General features: G+C 34.7%; 1 protein-coding gene across 1 annotated transcript in view; it reads left to right on the forward strand.

The window, feature by feature from the left end:
* Window positions 1-20,495, forward strand: part of Metap1 (methionyl aminopeptidase 1) — a 52,564-nt gene that overhangs the window by 14,118 nt on the left and 17,951 nt on the right. The window contains exons 2-4 of the mRNA XM_048813858.1: window positions 9,729-9,780; window positions 15,971-16,083; window positions 17,312-17,372. Coding sequence (XP_048669815.1) covers window positions 9,729-9,780; window positions 15,971-16,083; window positions 17,312-17,372 — 226 coding nt within the window. The remainder of the gene's footprint in view (window positions 1-9,728; window positions 9,781-15,970; window positions 16,084-17,311; window positions 17,373-20,495) is intronic.

The following is a 20,495-nucleotide window of genomic DNA, read 5'->3' on the forward strand; positions in this document are numbered from 1 at the left end:
GTTGACTTCATAGAATGATCTTGGAAGTTTCCCCTCATCTTTGTTGTTGAGTCTTCTCTCTTTTTACTGGTAACGTGTGTGTGTGTGTGTGTAATGTACAAAAAAAGATTAATATAGTTAAAAAAATTTTGATACATAATGTACATTTTTGTGGTGTACAGTATAATATTTTGTTTGTGATATATTGTGTAATGATCAGTTAGCATATTCATTACCTCAAACATTTATCATTTCTTTGTTGGTAACATTTAAAATCCTATCTTCTAGATGTTTTGAAACAGGATAAATTATTAACTGTAATCTCCCTACCCTGCTATAGAACTTAAGAACATATTCCTTGTACCAAATTATAATTTTGTAGCTGTTAATGAACCTCTGTCTGTCCTCTCCTCCCCCTGCTTCCCAACTTATAGTAAACATTAGTTCATTCTTAATATCTGTGAGATCAATTTTTAACTTTCACATGAGTAAGAACACAGTATTTGCCTTTCTGTGCCTTGCTTAATATCGTGTTCTCTAGGCTTATTTGTGTTGTCACAAATGACAGGATTTTATTATATTTATGGCTTAATAATGTTCCACTGTGTGTTTATACTACATTTTCTTTCTTCCTTCATCTGTTGACACTTAGGTTGATTCTATAAATTTGCTATTACAGGGAGTGCTGCTGTAAGCATGAGAGTGCAGCTATCTCTTCCTTTCTTTTGGTAATATATCCAGTAGTAGTATTGCTTGATCATACGTTAATTTTATTTTTATTTTTTGCAGAATCTCCATATTGACTGTACTAATTCACATTTTCACCTGCAGCCTTTCTGTGCATCTTCTCCAGTATTAGTTACTTTTTTTGTCTTTCTAGTCTCAGTGGGGTGAGATGATGTAGGGGTTTGTTGTTGTGGTCTTGATTTGCATTTCCCTGATGAGTAGTGATGTTGAGCATTTTTTCATATATTTGTTGGATATTTTCATATCTTTTGAGAAGTTTTATTCAGGTCATTTTCTGTTTTAAAATTGGATTACTTGTTTTTTTGCTATTGATTTGAGTTTTTTATGTATTCTGGATATTAATCTCTTGTTGGATGAAGTTTACATTGTTTCTCCCATTCTGCGTGCCATCTTTTCACTTTCTTGTTTGCTTTGCTGTTCAAAATTTTTTAAATTTGATATAGTCCTGTTTTTCTATTTTTGCTTTTTGTTTCCTGTGTTTTTGAGAAAGTCTTATACAAGAAAGTCTGTCATACCAATACTCTGAAGTATTTCTACTGTTTCCTTTTGATAGTTTCATGTCTTTCTTACATTTAAGTCTTTAAGCCATTTTGAGATGACTTTTGTATATGGTGAGTGATGGGGGGGTCTAATCTAAGTTTTGTTGTGCATATGAATGTGCAGGTTTTCCAGCACCATTTTTTGAAGAGACTATCTTTTCTCCAGTGTGAGTTTTTGGTGTCTTTGTCAATAGGCAGTTGCCTGTAGATATGGATTTATTTCTGAGTTCTCCATTCTGTCCATTGGTTTGTGTGTCTTTTTTTTTTTTTTTAATATTGGGAATTGAACCCAGAGGCACTTTACCACTGAACCAGCCTTTTTATTTTTTATTTTAAGACAGGATTTCACTAAATTGCTTAGGGTGGACTCAAACTTGTGATCCTCTTGCTTCAGCCTCTTGAGTTGCTGGGATTACAGGTATACACCATGAGGCCCTGCCTGTGTGTCAGAATGCCAGTAACATGCTGTTTTGGTTGCTGTGGCTTATAGTATGTTTTGAAGTCAGGTATTATGACATCTTTGGCTTTTTTCTTTTTACTCACTGTTGCTTTGGTCTATTCTGGTTCTTTTGTGGTACTATATAAATTTTAGGATTATTTATTTCTTTAAAGAATATCATTGGTATTTTGATAGGGATTGCTTTTCTCTTTTTTTCTTAGTTAATGGAAAGTTCGTCACTTATGCTGATCTTAAAAAAAATTAGTTTCATTGAAATTTTTGTTTGTTGTTCTCCAACATGTATTATTATCTTCCTTCTGCTAGCTTTAAAAAAAATCATTAATTTTTAGTTATAGATGGATACAATATCTTTATTATTTTTTTATGTGGTGCTGAGGTTTGAACTCAGTGCCTCACGTGTACTAGGCATGTGCTCTACCACTGAGCTCCAGCTCCAGCCCTTGCTAGTTTTTTGTTTTTATTTCTGCTTCTGGTTCCCTGAGGTGTAAAGTTTGGCTGTGAATTTGATTGAGATCTTTGTTTTGTAACGTGTTTATAGTGATCAACTTTCCTCTTAACATTGTTTTTGCTGCATCCCACAAACCTGGATGTTTGGTGGTTTTGTTATTGTCTCAAGGTGTTTTAGCTTTCTGTCATTATAATCAGGAACTAATCACCCTATAAAGAGTAAAGGTTTATTTTGGCTCATCGTTTTAGAGGTTTTAGTACCTTGCTTTGGTCCTGTGATAGCACGTGATGGTGGCATTTAGTGAACCTTCTTTTGCAGTCTGGGGCTTCTTAGATGATGGGTTCACTTGTAGGTATTTCATAAAGCTGTATCATCCTTTCCTGAATTTGTCAAATTTAAGTGCCTACCATATTATATTCCAGGCACTATACTAAGTGCTGGGGATAAAACAGTAAGAGAAAAATGGGCTTTGTCCCAGAGGGTCTGCAGTCTTCAAGGAGAGCTACATTAAATAATCACAGATAGTATGAATGATAAGTACAACAAAGGAAAAGCAGTGTCTGGTACTTGTGAGAAACTGCAGGTAAAAAAGGCACGTAATTCGTTGAAGAGGTGGTTGGATGCTGGTCAGAGAAGGCCTCATAGAGGAAGTGATATCTGAGCTGAGATTTGACAGGTTACTGGGATGAACAGGTGAGGAGCCAGAGAGAAGCATGGGGAATGGACAGAGAAAAGGGGGAGTGTGGGTGGTGCTAAATAGATGGGGAAATAAACCTGTGGCCAGGTTGCCCAGAGCCTTGTTGGCTATAGAAATGTTGCTGCTGTATGCTAGTGAAGGGACTGGGCTGATTCATACAAAGATGGTAAGGATGGATGATTTGAGAGCTGCTCAGTAAGTAAAATTAACAGAAATTGGAAGTCTGTTTGCTTTGTCGGTAAGGAGACACTTTTGGACAGGTCTACTGCATCTTTATTAAAATAGGTCCATGGCATTCTCAAAGACTCCTTTAACCTTTGCTGTAATGAGCTGAGAGAGAGGGAGACTGAGTGATGGTGTAGGTGTATTAATGGGTATATGTAAATGAACAGTCCCTTTGAAAATATTGGCTCTGTTTTCTCTCCTCACAAGAATGGAAAGGAACTTGTGTGTGTTCAGCACCTCTACTGGTGTGCCAGATTCTTCACATCCAGAGTCTTGTTGGTTAAATCCTCTGAGCAACCCTATGAGGGTGGTATTATTAAATACTTATTAGTGCAGCAAAAAAATTTACCCAAGGACAAGTATTGCTCTTAAGTCAAAACCCAAGTCTCTCCTTTTCAAGCTCTTGGATTCTGGTGATGTACTATTACTGACTTCACTGAACGGGGACTGGTTTTATGGAAATCTTGCAAAATTACCGAAGCAGGATTGGCTCCATCTGAGGTTGTGCAAGTCCAAGTTAGAGGAAAAAGATTTTCAATGATTTTGGCTTATAGTATCTAGGAGCAGAGCTTGTAGGCAAAGTTGTCAAGTGTTAGGCAAAGTTCTGTTTCTGAATGCACCTCTCCTTGCTTTGTGAAGTAATAGCCTCATTTATACAGAATTTGCCTTTCCTTGAAAGTTGCAGCTCAAATACGTCTTCCTTCTGATTCTGTGTCAGAATCTGATCTTGGTCTTCTGAGCCTTTATAACATTGTGTCCTATTCTTCTAGTGCTTATTACAGTTTGTAAATAGTGATTTTTCTATGAATCTTCTCTTTTTTAGCTGTAGTTGGACACAATACCTTTTTTTAAAAAAATATTTATTTTTTAGTTTGTAGTTGGACACAGTACCTTTATTTCACTTATTTATTTTTTTGTGGTGCTGAGGATTGAACCCACAGTCTCACACGTGTGAGGCGAGTGCTCTACCACTGAGCCACAACCCCAGACCAGCACAATACCTTTATTTTAGTGTGGTGATGAGGATCAAACCTAGGTCCTTGCACTTTAAGAGTGACTATCATTATTTGGTAGGAACTGGCCGCATTTTCAACACTTAATTTTAATAGAGTATATATATTTATTATGGCACTGGTTGGAATATGTAATTCATCAATTATAATTGCCAAACTATTAATTTTGCTAATACGAGGTATGTGTTAGTCGGAACCTCTTTCTGGTATGCATAGGTGTGCTGAGAATGGATGAAAGGTGTATTTGAGATGTACTGAGCTTCTTAGCCCTTGAAGGCAGCTAGGTTCTGCCTGGTATAACTTGTGATACCTCTATATTCCACGGGTTCTACATCCACAGATTCATCCAGCTGATGATATTTGAGGGGAAAATTCCAGAGAGTTCCCAAAAGCCAATCTGGAATTTGTACTATGTGGAATTTATGCTATGTGGAATCTACCTACATGAAGTGACATGTAGGCATACTGTGTTATAGTCTCTCACCATTTCACAAGTCATCTTGCTCCACCACTCATTGCTTAAGCATTGTTTGCCTTGAGTCTTGTTATGTACTATGCAGTTGGACCTATAATGATTATCTCTGTATTGAACGCATATAGACTTTTTTCTTGTTATTCCCTGAACAATACAGTACAACATCTATTTACATGGCATTTGCTTTAAATTGGGGGTTATAAGTAATCTAGAGACGATTTAAAGTAAAAAGGAGGTTGTGCGTAGGTTATATGCAAATATTATGCCTTTTTATAAAGGGATGTGGGCATCCACATATTTGGTGTCTGTGGAAGGGTCCTGGAATCATCCCCGGATACTGCAGGACAAGTAACTGTGTTATGAGATCTTGGGTCTTATATAAATTCTTTGAATATTGTTATTTTTGTTTAGCAGGCTACTAATCTGGTTGGATTTAGGTTGCAAGTTCTGTGGACTGTGGTTCACATGTAAGTTCATTTTTCAAGGCTTTTGCAGTACTTCCACATCTGTTCCAGAGCTCAACCTGAAATGGAGATGATAGGCTATTTGTTAGCTCTGTTCTCACAAGCATCAGAACAACTTCATGAGGTATTTCTAGGCTCCTTGGGGATCCTTGTTTTGGTTCTCTGTCCAGAAAACTGGGGTTTTAGTTACCTGTATTGTTGTGCCCTTTCATGACTGTGCCCATGTCTGGGGCTAAGTGGCAGGAGGTGGAGAGTGGAAAAAGCAATTGGTTTTTGCTTCACCTTCCTTGGACCACAGCATCACTGTGGAAAATGCCCATCCCTCAGAATTTTGGTTCATACAAGCTTTTGTGGGCAGCACCTTAGGATTGTGCGGGGGCTGAGATGTGAGAGAACAGAAAGGAAGATAAATTTCTGTACTCTCTGAGCATGGAAATTTCTCTTTCCTTGAGAAAGAATTGTAGGGTTTCTTCTGAGCATTTTGTATTTCAGTGGTCATTTAATGCTGCCCACAGGGTTTCAAAGCCAGGGACATACTAAACTCATTACCAGTTCAGTGGTACTTTGATTTTTGCATTTCCCTAATCTGCCTGCCATTATTTATTTTTCTGAGCTTTCAAAAGTTGATCCTCGTATTCTCTTCAGATTTTACAGTTGGACTAAATCTGTGATGTCTGTCTCCTTTGTCGTGTGTGTCCACTGATATCTCTGCTCACTGAGTTTATTTATTTTTAATTTTTAGAACAGTTTTTTAAAGTATATACATCACATCAAGTCATGTGCCAAACTTTTTTTTTTAATCTTTATTTATTTTTTTATGTGATGCTGAGGATTGAACCCATGGCCTCATGCATGCAAGGCAAGTGCTCTACCACTGAGCTATAACCCCGGCCCCATAGAGCAATTTTCTTAAGGATTGTGTTTGTATCTGCAAACCTTGGTTATACGCAGTGCTCAAATACCTCTATCCAGTAGGCTTTTCTTCTCTGACATGGTATAAGTTAGGTAGACATATTTATTTTTGTAACATTTTGTGGTTTGTTTGCTTGCTTGTTTTGGCTGTACTAGGGATTGAACCCAGGGTTTTGTGCGTGGAAGGTAAGTGCTCTGCCCCTGAGCTACATCCCCAGCCTCTGTAACATTTTAAATGTATCTTTTTCCATTTCTCCCTGATGGTTCCTACATTCTCCTTTTAAAATTTAAATTGGTATGTAAAACTCCTGTGTTCTCTAAATGAGTCATCTGGGATAGAATTGAGCTTTATTTAAGGAAAGGTGTATCAGTTCTGTGAGAATAAAACAATGCTGGGTTATGAAAAAATATTATGTTCACATAACCTATTTAGAAAAGTTTCATAAATGAGTTGTGTCAAGTTGCTAACTGTATAAAAACAGATCTCATTTTGATATGCCTGAACTTAGTTTTCATGATTTACTTAAAACCAGTCCTCTAACAGTAATACAGATGGCAGTTACCATAGCACATTAATGTGAAGTAATTATTACATAAAATAGACTTTGCTGTTAGCTTTTCTGTCTGTAAATCACTATGTAAACTAATAGATGTTCATCTTAGTCATTGATTGAAAGCCTGTGAGTGACTGGTCATTGTGTATTTACCACTCAGTTCACATGCAGACAGAAAAGCTTGTAGTTGTGTTGCCGCCTTGTTTCCCAATCATAAGCTCACTATTGGATAATCAATCACAAGGAAGAACTGACCAACAAAGATGAAAGTGCAGCAAAGAAATGTTAAGTGACAATGAAACTACACTGTACAAAAGATTATGAATCCCAATGGCATCAGAATTGTTAACACCAGAGACTAAAAGGTTAAGGAGCAATAGCATTAAAATTTGAGGAAATAATTTTCAATCTAGAATTCTATATCTGGCTAAACTTCAAGTGTCAAGACTATCACAAGACATTTTCATTTATGCAGAATCTCAAAAATCTTTCTCAGGAAGCTACTGGAGGAAACATTACACAAAAACAAGAGAATTAACAAAGAGGGAGATCAATTTAAATAAGACATGACAAGAAAAATAAATGGACTCTCAAAGATGATGCTTAAAGAAGACTTTAAGGATGACTTCCAGGAAATCAAGAAATTCTGACTAGAGGAAGTCAGAGAGCTCTCAGAGAAAGTTCTAAGATGAAATTGACAAAATGCCCAATGTACATAAAACTATCGACAGGAGTTTTGTACAACTGTGAGAGTGTTGAAATAAATGAGTAAATAATCAAAGAAAATTGTTAGTATTTGGAAATAAAAAAGGGGAAAAAGGATTTCTAAGCTAGAAGCAATTGACCAGGTATGTGAAATAACTTGATTTAGTGTTAAAGTTACAAAAACATTATTAACTAACAACAGACATTTTGCATCTATGATATTAGAATAGCAAACAAATCAAGAAACATTTAAATTCTTATTGTGAATTAAGATTCAATACAACATAAAATAGATTTAAAAATGTATGTAGATGTCCAACTAGAAATACTTAAGCTTAAAATATGAATTAGTATCTAATAAAAATCAATACAGAATCTTAAAAGGAAAACAAAGATTTTTGAAACTAGAAGAAATGTACAACTTTATAAGACGAAGTTTGCCAGGCTGCCAGTGTCCCATACCTCAGCAGCTCTACTCTACTACCACACTATATAAATCATATACTAAAACTAAATCACTTAAACACTATATTAATAAAATTTACACACTCATTTGTAACATTAATTTCATGTTCTAGAATGTAACAATTTATAGTACATGTACATAATAGCAGGTGATAACTTATATGTCCAGATATCCAACTGCAATTTGAAACTAGAAAATAAACATCTTTAATATTGGATAATACCATTCATGTTGAGTATCCACTTCACTCTGTATAAACCTTAGTTAGATGCATAAAGTCCTATAGCATTCTTATTTTTATTTGTTCTTTTAGATATACATGGCAGTAGAGTGTATTTTGACGTATCGTACATACATGGAGTATAACTTCCCATTCTTGTGGTTGTACATGATGTGGAGTTATACTGGTTGTGCACACATACGTGAACATATGAAAGTTATCTACTGCCTTTCCTATTCCCATCTCCCCTCCCTTCCCTTAATTCCCCTTTTAAATTCAATGAACTCTTATTCTTCCCCTTCCTACCCTCCTTTGTTGTGAGCATCTGCATATCAGAGAAAACATTTGGCCTTTGGTCTTTGGGATTGGCTTAGCATGATAATCTCTAGTTCCATCCAGCCATCCAGTTACCAGCAAATGCCATGATTTCATTCTTATTTATGGCTGAATAATATTCCATTGTGTATTTATGCCACAATTTCTTTGTCCATTCATCTGTTGGAGAGTACCTAGGTTGGTTTAATAATTTTAGCTATTGTGAATTGAGCTGCTGTACATTGATATAGCCGTGTAACTATAGTATGCTAATTTTCATAAAAACCGAGGAGTGGGATAACTGGGTCAAATGGTGGTTCCATTGCAAGTTTTGCAGGAGAGAGAAATTGACCTACAGAGGACCTCCATCAGTGTTTTAGAAAGGACAGCCTTAGTATCACTGCTGTAATGTTTTTTGATTACTACATATTGTAAGGAGTCTTTCTTGGCTTTTCTCTTGTTCATGTTTCAAAGATAAAACATTTGTTGGAATTTGTGAATTTTCTTAGTGTTTTTAATGACTTAAGTAACTTTACAAAGTTAAAGTTAGAAGAGACGATAAAAATTGAAGAATAAATAAGGTCTATGTCTTGTTGAATTATTTTTTAATTACTTAAGTTCTTTACTTGAATTCAATTTATTACTCCATTTTCACAATGTGTTACTTCTTACTGGTATCTGAAACATGTACCATTTTCCTAAATGAGAAGTTTTGTCTTTCTGTTTCATTCATCCTTTCTGATCAGTTAGTCAACAAGTGCTTACTGAAACCTACAAGTACTGGTGAACTTTAATACAGTCCCTTCCTTTGCAAGGCTTGTTGTCTGAGGGCTGATGTCATATAGTGAACACAACTGCTCAGTTGGGTTACTTCTGCTATAAATAGTGGAAGAATCTGGAAATTATCCTTGTTATTTTTTTCTAGTTTGATTAATTGGCTAGGGGGTCTTTTCACATACTTTAAAATAACTTGGCAAAAGCTAGGTATGGTGGCACATATCTGAAGTTCCAGCTACTCATGAGAATGAGGTAGGAGGAATACTTTCCTAGCATGCCCGATGCCCTGGGTTCAATCCCCAGTACTGTAAACAAAATAAAAATTAAAATAATTTTGTGAGATGAAGTTGAAATACAACTATGTATTTCAGTTTATATATAGGTTAGTTTTGCTTATTTGAAGTAAAGTTTAGATTGCTTTTTGAAGTGAAATTTTGAGTAGGTGTCATTTCTTAAGCTTTTCCCATAATTTTTGTTTCTTACAAGAATTTTTCAGTAACTATTTTTTTTTTAATATTTATTTTTTAGTTGTTGGTGGACACAATACCTTATTTCACTTATTTATTTTTATGTGGTGCTGAGGATCGAACTCAGGGTCTCGCACGTGCGAGGCGAGCGCTCTACCGCTGAGCCCCAGCCCCAGCTCAGTAACTATTTCTTATAAATAATGCTCTGTAAAGATGTTTCTAATTAAGGAAGGCTTGACACTAATTTCCCTGTTTGTTGTTTTAGGAATGTTTTAAAGGAAGTTGGGCTACGCACAAGTTACTACATAAGAAAGCAAGTAAGTAAAATTACTTATTCTTATTTGGCTTAGAAGTGGCTTTTGTGCCAGAAGACAGGGATTCTTCTAGTTATGAACACGTGTATTTAAATGTTCTGAGAGTAATCCTGATAGCTAGAATTATAACATGCTTTTTTATTCTTTGTAATATATGTATTCAAGATAAAAAAAAAACATGGCTGAATAATATCTTTGTTAATCTTGTTTCATGTTTTTAACATGAAAACATGAGATCTTAGCTGGGATTGATGGGATCTTGCTTGACTGATACTGGTAGTACCCAAATCTTTTGTTACTCTCTTATATTTGCTAGAAGTGTTTGCATATTGTAGGCAGAGAGGATGCATGAGCCAGGCACCTTTTGCTTTTGTTTAATTTTAGTTCATATTGCTTTTCTACTCAAGAGAGTTATAGTACAGTCAGCCTTCATTATCTTTGAGGTTCATGTCTGTGTATGTTCCATATCCACAGATTCAACCAACTGCATATTGAAAATATTAAAAAAATGTATCTATTGAGCATGTACTTTTTTTGGTCATTTTCTAAACGATACAGTATAACTGTTTATACACCATTTACATAGTATTAGATATTGTAAGTAATCTACAAATAATATAAAGTATATGAGAAGAGGTATAGAAGCTATATGCAAATACTACATCATTTCATAGTAGAGAATGGAGCATCTGGGTGAGGGGTGTCCTTGAACCAACCCCCTGGGGATACTGAGGGATGACTATGCTTTTTTTACTTTACTTCTTTTTACTGCTATTATTCATAGCCTGATATTTAATTTTACTTTTGAAGTTACTTCATGTGACACCACAAAATAAAACTATTGCCTGCTTTTCAGCTCTTGCTGTTAGCTATACTGATATACCTGCTATTCACATAGGCTTTCTGCTTCATCTACTCATAGATTTATGTGATTGGTGTGGCTGGTTTAAGATGGCCCCATCATAATTACTTTGGAACAGACAAGGGCTTTTACATCATTGTGTCCTGATGGATGAAGGCTTGGCAGGTGGCACATAATTCTTGGTATAGGTTTTTGTTTTAATTTACTGATCTTGCGTTCGTTTCCATGTGTTTTTTTAGGAGTTAGTTATTTAGTGGAGTTTGATAGATTATTTTTACCAAAATCTGAGGTCAGCCAAATCATCTCTGAAGGAAAAGGAAATAAAAATTTAAAAAAGGTAGATATTTTTTTTGGTTGTATAAAGTGACTATGTTTAATGGAAATCCTAGACTGTTTAGGGAGGAAATGTGGTTAGAGTGAGGGAAAATGATATGAATACATGAAAGTTTGTCAAAGTACAAAAGGCAGGGTTTGTTGATTTGGATGTGTTACCTCAAAGTATAGAGAAAGTTTAAATAAGGTCATTTAATGGTTTTCATTCTTACATACTGAATTATAATGTAATAGAAATTTTGAAGAGTTCTTTGAGCCAGTTATTGAAATTTTATGCTTAGGAAGTTAAAGCATAGGGAAGTATAAAGTGCTGAAGTTAAATAGTATGTAGTAAAAAAGCTTAGAATGGTTCTCTACCCTGAGGTTTGCTAAATGATTGAAGTATACCCATTTCATCAGTACTGGATTTCTAAGAGTGGAGTTATTTTGCCCTTCACCACAGGGGACTAAACAGCAGGTGTTCCCTACATAAAAAAGAACATAATTATTGCAGCATTGGACGTAAGCTGTTGAGAGTTTACTTATACTTCTGGTATTTAATATGGTGCCATCATTTAGGTGACGCCTTTCAGGGTAGTTTTCTTCAGTGGATGTGCCCAGTGTTCTCAATCCGCTTTGGCTGTGTTGGTTGGAGATAGCTCTCAGCTGGCCAGACCTGTATCTTTCACATCTTAACAAATTGACCTCAGGTATGCAGTTGTAGTTGACTCTCCTGGAGGAGGGAACGGTGGGAAACTGTGATCTCTAGAGCTCAGGAGGCATTGAGAAAAGAATCAGTGAAAAAGTGTTGGGATTATAAGCGTGCACAATCATGCTAGGCTGTATGTTGGTTTCTGAATAAAGATACCTGTTTTATATCTAAGTTCATGTTGAATTTTAGTCCACAATTTGCTTTTAATATCTTTAACTGATTTTGGTATTTGAGCAATTCTGGTCTCACAAAATGGGAAATATTTCCTCCTTTTTTCTGAAAGAGATTATGTCGACTTGGCATTATTTCTTCTTAAATGTTTGATGGAATTCACCAGTAAAACATCTGGACCCAGGGTTGTATTAATTGTGGAAGCTCAGTTCTTTTCAGTGGGCTTAGCAAACTTTCAAATGTGAGTTAAGTAAGTGACTCAGGCACAGAATATATTTTTTTGTGTATCAGAGAGGACCAGTCAATATATCTTTGAACTAAGCCAAGCCCTTAGTTCAAAGATATATTGCTGATGTTTGTGTGTGCATTTTCTATAATGTTATCTTCTACTAGAGTAAACTTTTTAAGAAAATATTTATTTTTTAGTTACAGGTGGACACAATATCTTTATTTTTTATTTTATGTGGTGCTCAGGATCGAACCCAGTGCCTCACACATACTAGACAAGTGCTCTACCTCTGAGCCACAACCTCAGCCCTACCAGAGTAAACTTAAGAGAAGTTACTTTTAATCTAATCTATAAAAGTTGTAGAACTTCACATCTCTAAACTGTACTTTAGCCAGATACATTGGCACACATGTGTACTCCCAGTGACTTGAGAGGCTGAGGCAGAAAGTTTACAAGTTTGAGGCCAGCCTCAACAACCTTAGCAAAACTGTGTCTCAAAATGAAAAGGACTGGCGATTTAGCTCAACTGTAAAACACCTCTGGTTCAATCCTCAGTATTAAAAACAAACAAACAAAAAAACTGTTCAGTATGTTTGCCTCTCATTTTTCTGAATTAAAAGGTGGAAGAATTTGACCACCTAAAATATGATAACTAGAAACCCTATTTAAAAAAATAACTCAATAATACTTTTTTCTTCTATCCTAACCTTCCACACTAGCATGCTTGAGTTTTGGGCTTGTAGAGAGAAAGTTATATAATGTTTCAGAACTGGTTTCACCAATCTTTGTGACCATGGATTACTGTGAGCCTCATCTCCAGAATGCTGGAATCAGGTTTGTTGTGAGGCCTAGATACAAGCAAGTCCATGCCATATCTGTGAAGAACTGAGTCAGAATTTTGATCAAAAATCCCATCCTAAAGAAAGCTTATACATGTATGGTTATTTTATGTCAACTAACTGGATGAGCATCCTGATGGAACCTTTTACAGAACAAAGCTTGGATGTGATATACTTTGGGTCAGACCTTGCATGAATCACATATCTCATTGGCACTACTTTGTGTTCCCTGGGCCTATTGCCTTGAGATGTTTGAAAGAAAGCTTATAGGTTTTGTTAATAGCATCCTGTGCTTTCACAGTCATTAAACAAACAAACAAACAAACAAATTATCATACAGTTTTGCTACCAGTCTCAGCTCAGTTCAGATTTAATGAGTATCTGCGATGTGTCTAGCTAGCATCAGGGCTCAGATCAGATTGACTCCAAAATATAAACTTAACTTTTCAAGTGTAAAAACCTTAAGTAAGTTATGCTTCGAGATTAAAAAAGAAATTGCCATATTTCAGCCGGATTTGTGTAGATGTTGTTCGAAGTCTGCTTTCAGTTCTTTTTTGAAAATAGAATGTGGAAGGGGGAGAAATTCAGATCAGCAGGAAGCTTTGAAAAATTTTACATATTTCCCTTCTTTCTGCTTCCTCCCCAGAAGTATGTTAAAGAAAGCCTGAATCTTGTTTGATATTCTGTCTTAGGATTTAGGAGAAAATTATTCTTGAGGTGCATGTTTCAGACAAAAATCACTTGATAAGACAGCTGATGCAGTCATTAGTTGGTCTGCATTTTGAACAATTATCTATAATGTTTAATCCAAGTGACAATGAATTGAGTCCATTTTTATTCTGGGATGATAAATATTTGTTGTTCTGTTATTAATATTTACATTGGTTTCTTGAATTCTGGAGAGGAGAAAGGTATTTAAAATTAGTTGCATAATAAAATCTTCTTTTCTTCTGCTTCTTATGTGATTAGTATAAATGTATTCTCTTTCAAAGTAATATGGATGGATTGGCTGTGTTTTTTTAAAAAAAAGTTTATTTATTTTTTAAAATGACTATGTTTTTGCATTCTTGTCAGTTGTGCCTCAAAGGGCCTTCATNTTTTTTTTTTTTTTTTTTTTTGGCACTGGGGATTGAACCCAGGGCCTCATGCATGCTAGGTGAACACTTTACCACTGATCCACATCCCCAGACCCTGCTCTCCCTCTTTTCATGTTTATTTATTTATTTATCTGTTTATTCAGGGAATTGAACCCAGGGCCTCATGCATCATTTTATATTTTGAATAGATTTTTTAAGGAGGGAAGTTTATTTTTCTCATCTACTACTACTACTATTTCTTCTTTTTATTCTTTTTTTTTTCACAAAATAGCTACTGTTATTGATATGCACTAAAAACACATTATATACATTTTTTGCTTCATTAAAAAACAAAAATAATTTTGATGATGCCATTATACACATGAGTTCTTATAAAAATGCAAGCTATAATTTTTTATTAGGTGAAATGCACACAATGTAAATTACCATTTTATTTATTTATCTATCTATTTATTTATTCTAATCAGTTATGCATGACAGCAGAATGCTCTTCGATTCATTGTACAAGATGGAGCACCATTGTTTTTACTTCTCTGGTTGTACATAAAGTAGGATCACACCATTTGTGCAAGCACACATGTACCTAGGGTAATGATGTCCATCTTTGGCCAATCCAAAGTTCCTCCACTCATCCTATGGTCCTCCCATTATGGATTAGCCTCCACTTGTCAGAGAAAACATTCAGCCTTTGGTTTTTTGGGAGCTTACTTCCCTTAGCATGATATTCTCTAACTCCATCCATTTACCTGCAGATGCCGTAATTTTATTCTCTTTTAATGCCGAGTAATATTTCATTGTGAAACAACACAATCAATAAATATGCTGAGGAGCTGAACAGACACTTCTCAGAAGAAGATATACAGTCGATCAACAAATATATGAAAAAATGTTCAACATCTCTAGTAATTAGAGAAATGCAAATCAGAATTACTCTTAAGATTTCATCTTACTTCAGTCAGAATGGCAGTTATCAAGAATACAAGCAACAGTAAATGTTGGCAAGGATGTGGGGGAAAAGGCACACTCATACATTGCTGGTGGGACTGCAAATCGGTACAGCCAATCTGGAAAGCAGTATGGTGATTCCTTAGAAAACTTGGAATGGAACCACCATTTGATCCAGCTATTCCACTCCTTTATCTATACCCCAAGGACTTAAAAACAGCATGCTACAGTGACACAGCCACATCAATATTTATAACAGCACAATTCACAATAGTCAAACTGGGGAACTAACTTAGATATCCTTCAATTTCTTATATACTTCTAATGAAACCTGAATTTCAAAGCCTGTGATACATGACAGTAATCAGGGAAAGATCTGTGTGTAACGGGAGGTGTATGGGTCAATTCTTGGTCTAGGAGTGACTTGAATTCCTGGTATTTCAAGTCCTAGGGTTAGCGTCTTCATTTTGCTTAATGGATAAGAGGTGCCTCTAGTCTGCTGAAATGAGATACTATAGAGGATCTCTCTACTCTGTTTGAAAAGGATTCTTAGGTGCATTTCATTATACACAGCATTATATATTAACAAATCACATTATTAGGTGTGTATATGATTCTTAAGTTTTCTACTAAAATTTGGTAACTTCAAACAGATTATTTCCTTCCCTTTGTCTCTTTCCTGCTTCTTTAGAAACCCTTCTAAAAAGAGGCAAATGATGGTCATATTTTTTTTTTTTTTTGGTATCAGGGATTGAACCCAGAGGTGCTTAACCACTGAGCCACATATCCAGCCCTTTTTTATTTTTTATTTTGAGACAGATTCTCACTGAGTTCCTTAGGCCCTCTCTTGGTTGCTGTTGCTGGCTTTGAACTTGTGATCCTTTGTCTCAGCCTCCTGAGTTGCTCTGGCTTGTTTTGTAAACAAGAGAGAATTGAAATATGTGCTCCTCATGAACTTGGTCTCTAAGCTTTCCTTTCTTTCTCCTTCCTGTACCTTTCATGTCTTTCCATCTGTCTGTCTCCCAGAAGATGAAAAGGCAAAGCGGGAAGTGTCTTCCTGGACTGTAGAAGGTGATATAAACACTGACCCCTGGGCAGGTTATCGATATACTGGTAAACTCAGACCACATTATCCACTGGTGAGTAACTAAGGTAATAAGAATTCAACGTTGTTTTAAACCAATTTCAGTGTCCTAGAAGTAGTAGTTATAATTTTGTATTACAACAGTTAACTATGTAGACAGAATTAAGTTTACAAAGGAACTTGTTTTCTAACTGTTTAGCTCTTATGGTACATTATTTGGGAGCTAGTTGGGATAATTGGAGGAAGTGGAGAAAAATTAGATGAAAAGGACTAAAGATATTAATTTAAAAAAAGAGTAGGGTAAGGTAGACTTAATATTTTCTGGCTGGCACTATAAGTAGTGTATATTTATACTTTTCTAAAATATTTTAAAATATAATATATTCCTACCTTAATAGCTGCAGCTTTTCTGCCATTTGTATCCTGTCTGTAGAGGTTTTTATTTTTTATTTTTTAAATAGTAGATGGACACAATATCTTTATTTTATTTTTATGTGGTGCTGAGGATCAAACCCAGTGCCTTACACTTGATAGATCAAAGGATATATACATTTTTATTTGGAGGGATCTTAAAAATTTCAGAGCTTTTTGCCAATTGGGCCATAACTCCAGCCCCCTTCTGTGGAGTTTTAATATAGGAATTCATTTAAGTTGAAATCTGTTTGCTATCTTCAGATATTTAAATTATTTTTATTGATGATTTTCTATTTTTTTTTAGAGAGAGAGAATTTTTTTTAATATTTTTAGTTTTTGGCGGACACAACATCTTTGTTTGTATGTGGTGCTGAGGATCGAATCCAGGCCGCATGCATGCCAGGCAAGCGTGCTACCGCTTGAGCCACATCCCCAGCCCTGATGATTTTCTATTATTAAGAGATTTTATTAATTTTTTTTAAATCTGAAAAAATATTAAATATATAAGAAAGTCTTTAATCCTACTTCCCAGAGCTAATAACTAGGAACATATAAGCATATGTTTACTTTGAGACATTATTTTATTGTCACTGTCAGCTTTTGAGTTTGTTTGGAACAACATGGCAACTTGTGGTCTGTATCTAATCTTAAATCATTGGTAGCCTTGGCCACTTTCCCCATTCTTAAATATCTGTGAAAGGGGGTAGCGTTAACACTAAGCAAGTGAACCTTAGTCTTAAAGTAGATATGATAATTAAGATGTCACTTAAAGATATTTTCATTTAAAAACTTTTGCTTGAACTTAATAATGTTTTTCCAGTTTTATTTTCTAGGTAATATGCTTTAACTAACTTCTTTGATGTTTTTAGATGCCAACAAGGCCAGTGCCAAGTTATATTCAAAGACCGGATTATGCTGATCATCCCTTAGGTAAGTTCTGTGCTGGTTTTTCATTTTTCAGGTTGTGGGCTTGATGACTACTGCAAAGGAAGGAGTGCTTTTCTTATAGAGAGTTTTTAATGCTGTATTTCTAATAAGTGTTAACATTACTGTTAAACAAAAAAATTTTTTTTCCGTGTGTGTTAGTGTGTGTGTGGTGTGTGTGTGTGGTGTGTGTGTGCTGGGGATCAAACCCAGGGCCTTTCACAAGCACTCTACCATTGAACTACATCCCCAGGCCCTAAACATTGCTTTTTCAAGCCATAGTAGATCATTTAAGAGAATTAAAAATTCTTTGCCACCACTAGAAATCTATGCAGTTCAGAAAACATTGTTTATGTAACTGCTAAAGACTACACACAGAATAATACTGTATTTTGTGGTGTTATACCAGTTTCTAGATGGAAGAAAAGAATAGTTTAGATTTTATTTAATATGTCCTTCTACCTAAGTTAAGGCAGAAACAGATTGTGGAGACCTCAGGTTGACTAAAGACTGTAACAATAAGAAATAGTAATCGTGGTGATAATGGTGATGGTGTTGTTTCTGATTTTGTAATAGTAACTTATATTTATTTTTGCTTAACTGTATGTCAGGCACTGTGCTAAGTTCTTTGCACGTGTTACTCCATTTAATACTTTCAACATTCCTGAGGTAGGTTCTGTTGTCTTCTCTATTTTATAGATACTGATAGACATCCAGAGTAATTTGCAGCACAGATCAGTGGAGTAGTCTCTGACCTTAAGGCTTGTACAATATAACTAAAATTGGACTATGTGAAATTATTGAAGTTTTTATGTGTGTCAAAAATAGTTCCATATCAGCAATTTCACATGGTTTAATATAAGCCAAGCTGCCTTTGCTTTGTTCTTTAAGATGTAGGGAACTATATTAAGTTCTTTTCTATATAATTCTAAAATTCAGTTAAACCCATTGAAGGAAAAGACAGTCTGAATTATAGAATACTGCTGAGGATGTGTGACTTAATTATTCTCTATTTAATATTATGAATATAATACTAGTTTATATTTTTAAAAATGTGTGTAGAAAAGATAAATTCTAACAGAATAAAATGTTATGCAGTAAAAAGTAAGTTCTACTCTTTAAAGGTAGCCACTGTTTACCGTTTTCTTGTAGAATTATCCAAGATAATCTGTGTATGTGTACATTAACCTTTTTACCCACTGATAAACAAAAAAGAAATACATCATGTACATCCTTTTACCTTTTTATGCTTTCTAATATGTTAAGGTATCTTGGAAATACTTCATGTGAGTCCATATAAAGCCACTGCTTTCATTTTAGTGTGTAAGGATTTCAGTGTGTGGATATGTTATAATTTATTAAAGCAGGCCCCTACTAATCGATGTTTAGATTATTTCCAAGTTTTTGCTTCTACCCATTTGACTGTAGTAACTATTCTTGTGTTTACATCTTTGTCCACATGTGATAGTATTTCTGTAGGTTAATTGCCTAAAGTAAAATAGTTTTAGATCAAAGGATACATACATTTTTTATTTGGAGAGATCTTAAAAATTTCAGAGCTTTTTGCCAATTAGTATTCCCATTTAAAAAACACCGGAGTCTCTTTTCTCTTACATTGGGTAATCAAGCGTGATGATCTTTGCTAATCTGAAAGATGAAATTGATAGTTTGCTATTATTTTAGTTTGCATTTTTAAATTATGAGGAAGATTCTTTTCATATGTTCAGTTATTTGTATTTTTTTCCTTTTGAACTGTGTATTCATATCTTTATCCCTTTTCCCCTGTTTCATTACTTTTATTTTTTTAACCTCATTTATAATTGTTTTGTTAAGGAAAATACTCCTTTGATGTGTTAATTTTTTCACCAATTGACTATCTACATTTGTGATAAACGAAACATTCTTAAATAGTAAAATAAATGTAACCTGTATTATATTTGAAATGCATCCTTTAATTCTCACATGTTTGGGGGTTTGTTTTTGATTCTGTTATGCTTCATTGACCCATTTGTCTAATTACATACCATTGACAAACTCTAAGTGTTGTAGCTACATAACGTATTCATGTTTCGTAGGCCTTGTTGCCCCTACCTTTCTTCTTTTTGAGCATTTTTCTGGCCATTCTTGTATGTTTGTTTTTCTATGTAAAATTTATAATCAGCTTGATTTCTAAAAATATCTTGTTGTAATTTTTAATGGGGTAGTATTAAAATTGGTACATTAATTTTAGAAGAATTTATACCTTGACAATATAGAGCCTTCTATCTAAGAACAGGGTATTTTTTTTCCTGTATTACTTGTTACCTCTTATGTTTTTTGATGATATTTTCAGATTTTCTTCCTGTAGGTCTTTTATTGAAAATTCTGGGTACTTTAGTTATTTGTTTATTTTTGTGATACTGGGAATTGAACCCAGGGGTGCTGTATTATTGAGCCCTTTTTATTTTTGATTTTGAGACAAGGTCTTGGTAAATGTCTAAGATTGGACTTGAATTTGTGATCTCATGCCTCAGCCTCCAGAGTTGCTGAGATTACAGGTGTGCACCTGTAAGCAAGCTCAGCATTTTAAAGTGCTTTTTAATTAATTAATTAATTAATTTTTATTTTTTTTGGGTGAATAGTATGTTTTGTATTTTTTAGCTTTTGTTTGTATATGGGAAAGTTCCTGATTTTGATATATTCGCTATACAGTGTGTCAACTTGCTGAATTTTTATTATTAGTAATTTTTCAGGTGATTCATTTGTTCTAGGGATATGTAATCATGTCTGAAATTGTTAAAAGATTTTGTCCTTTCTTTTTCATTTCATATGTCTTATTTCTTTCTCTCAAATCTGCTAGTATCACCAGAACAGTCTTAAATAATAGTGTTGATAGTGGGCATTCTGTAAGGATGGTTCTTGGCCAGAGATTTATTTGTCATAATAAGATGGTAGCTGGCCATGTTATCAGAATTATCTTCTAGATGGTCATTTATTTTTCTTTCCTTAATCTGTCTTTGATGAATTAGATTAATAGAATTGCTAATACTGAACTATCTCAGCCTTTTTGGTATGAATCTCCCTTAAGTTGGGGCGGGCTGGCTGGCTTCCTTCTTTCCTTCCCTTCCTTCCTTCCCTTCCTTCCCCCCC

Source organism: Marmota marmota, unplaced genomic scaffold (assembly GCF_001458135.2).
Source record: "Marmota marmota marmota unplaced genomic scaffold, marMar, whole genome shotgun sequence".
NCBI lineage: Eukaryota > Metazoa > Chordata > Mammalia > Rodentia > Sciuridae > Marmota > Marmota marmota.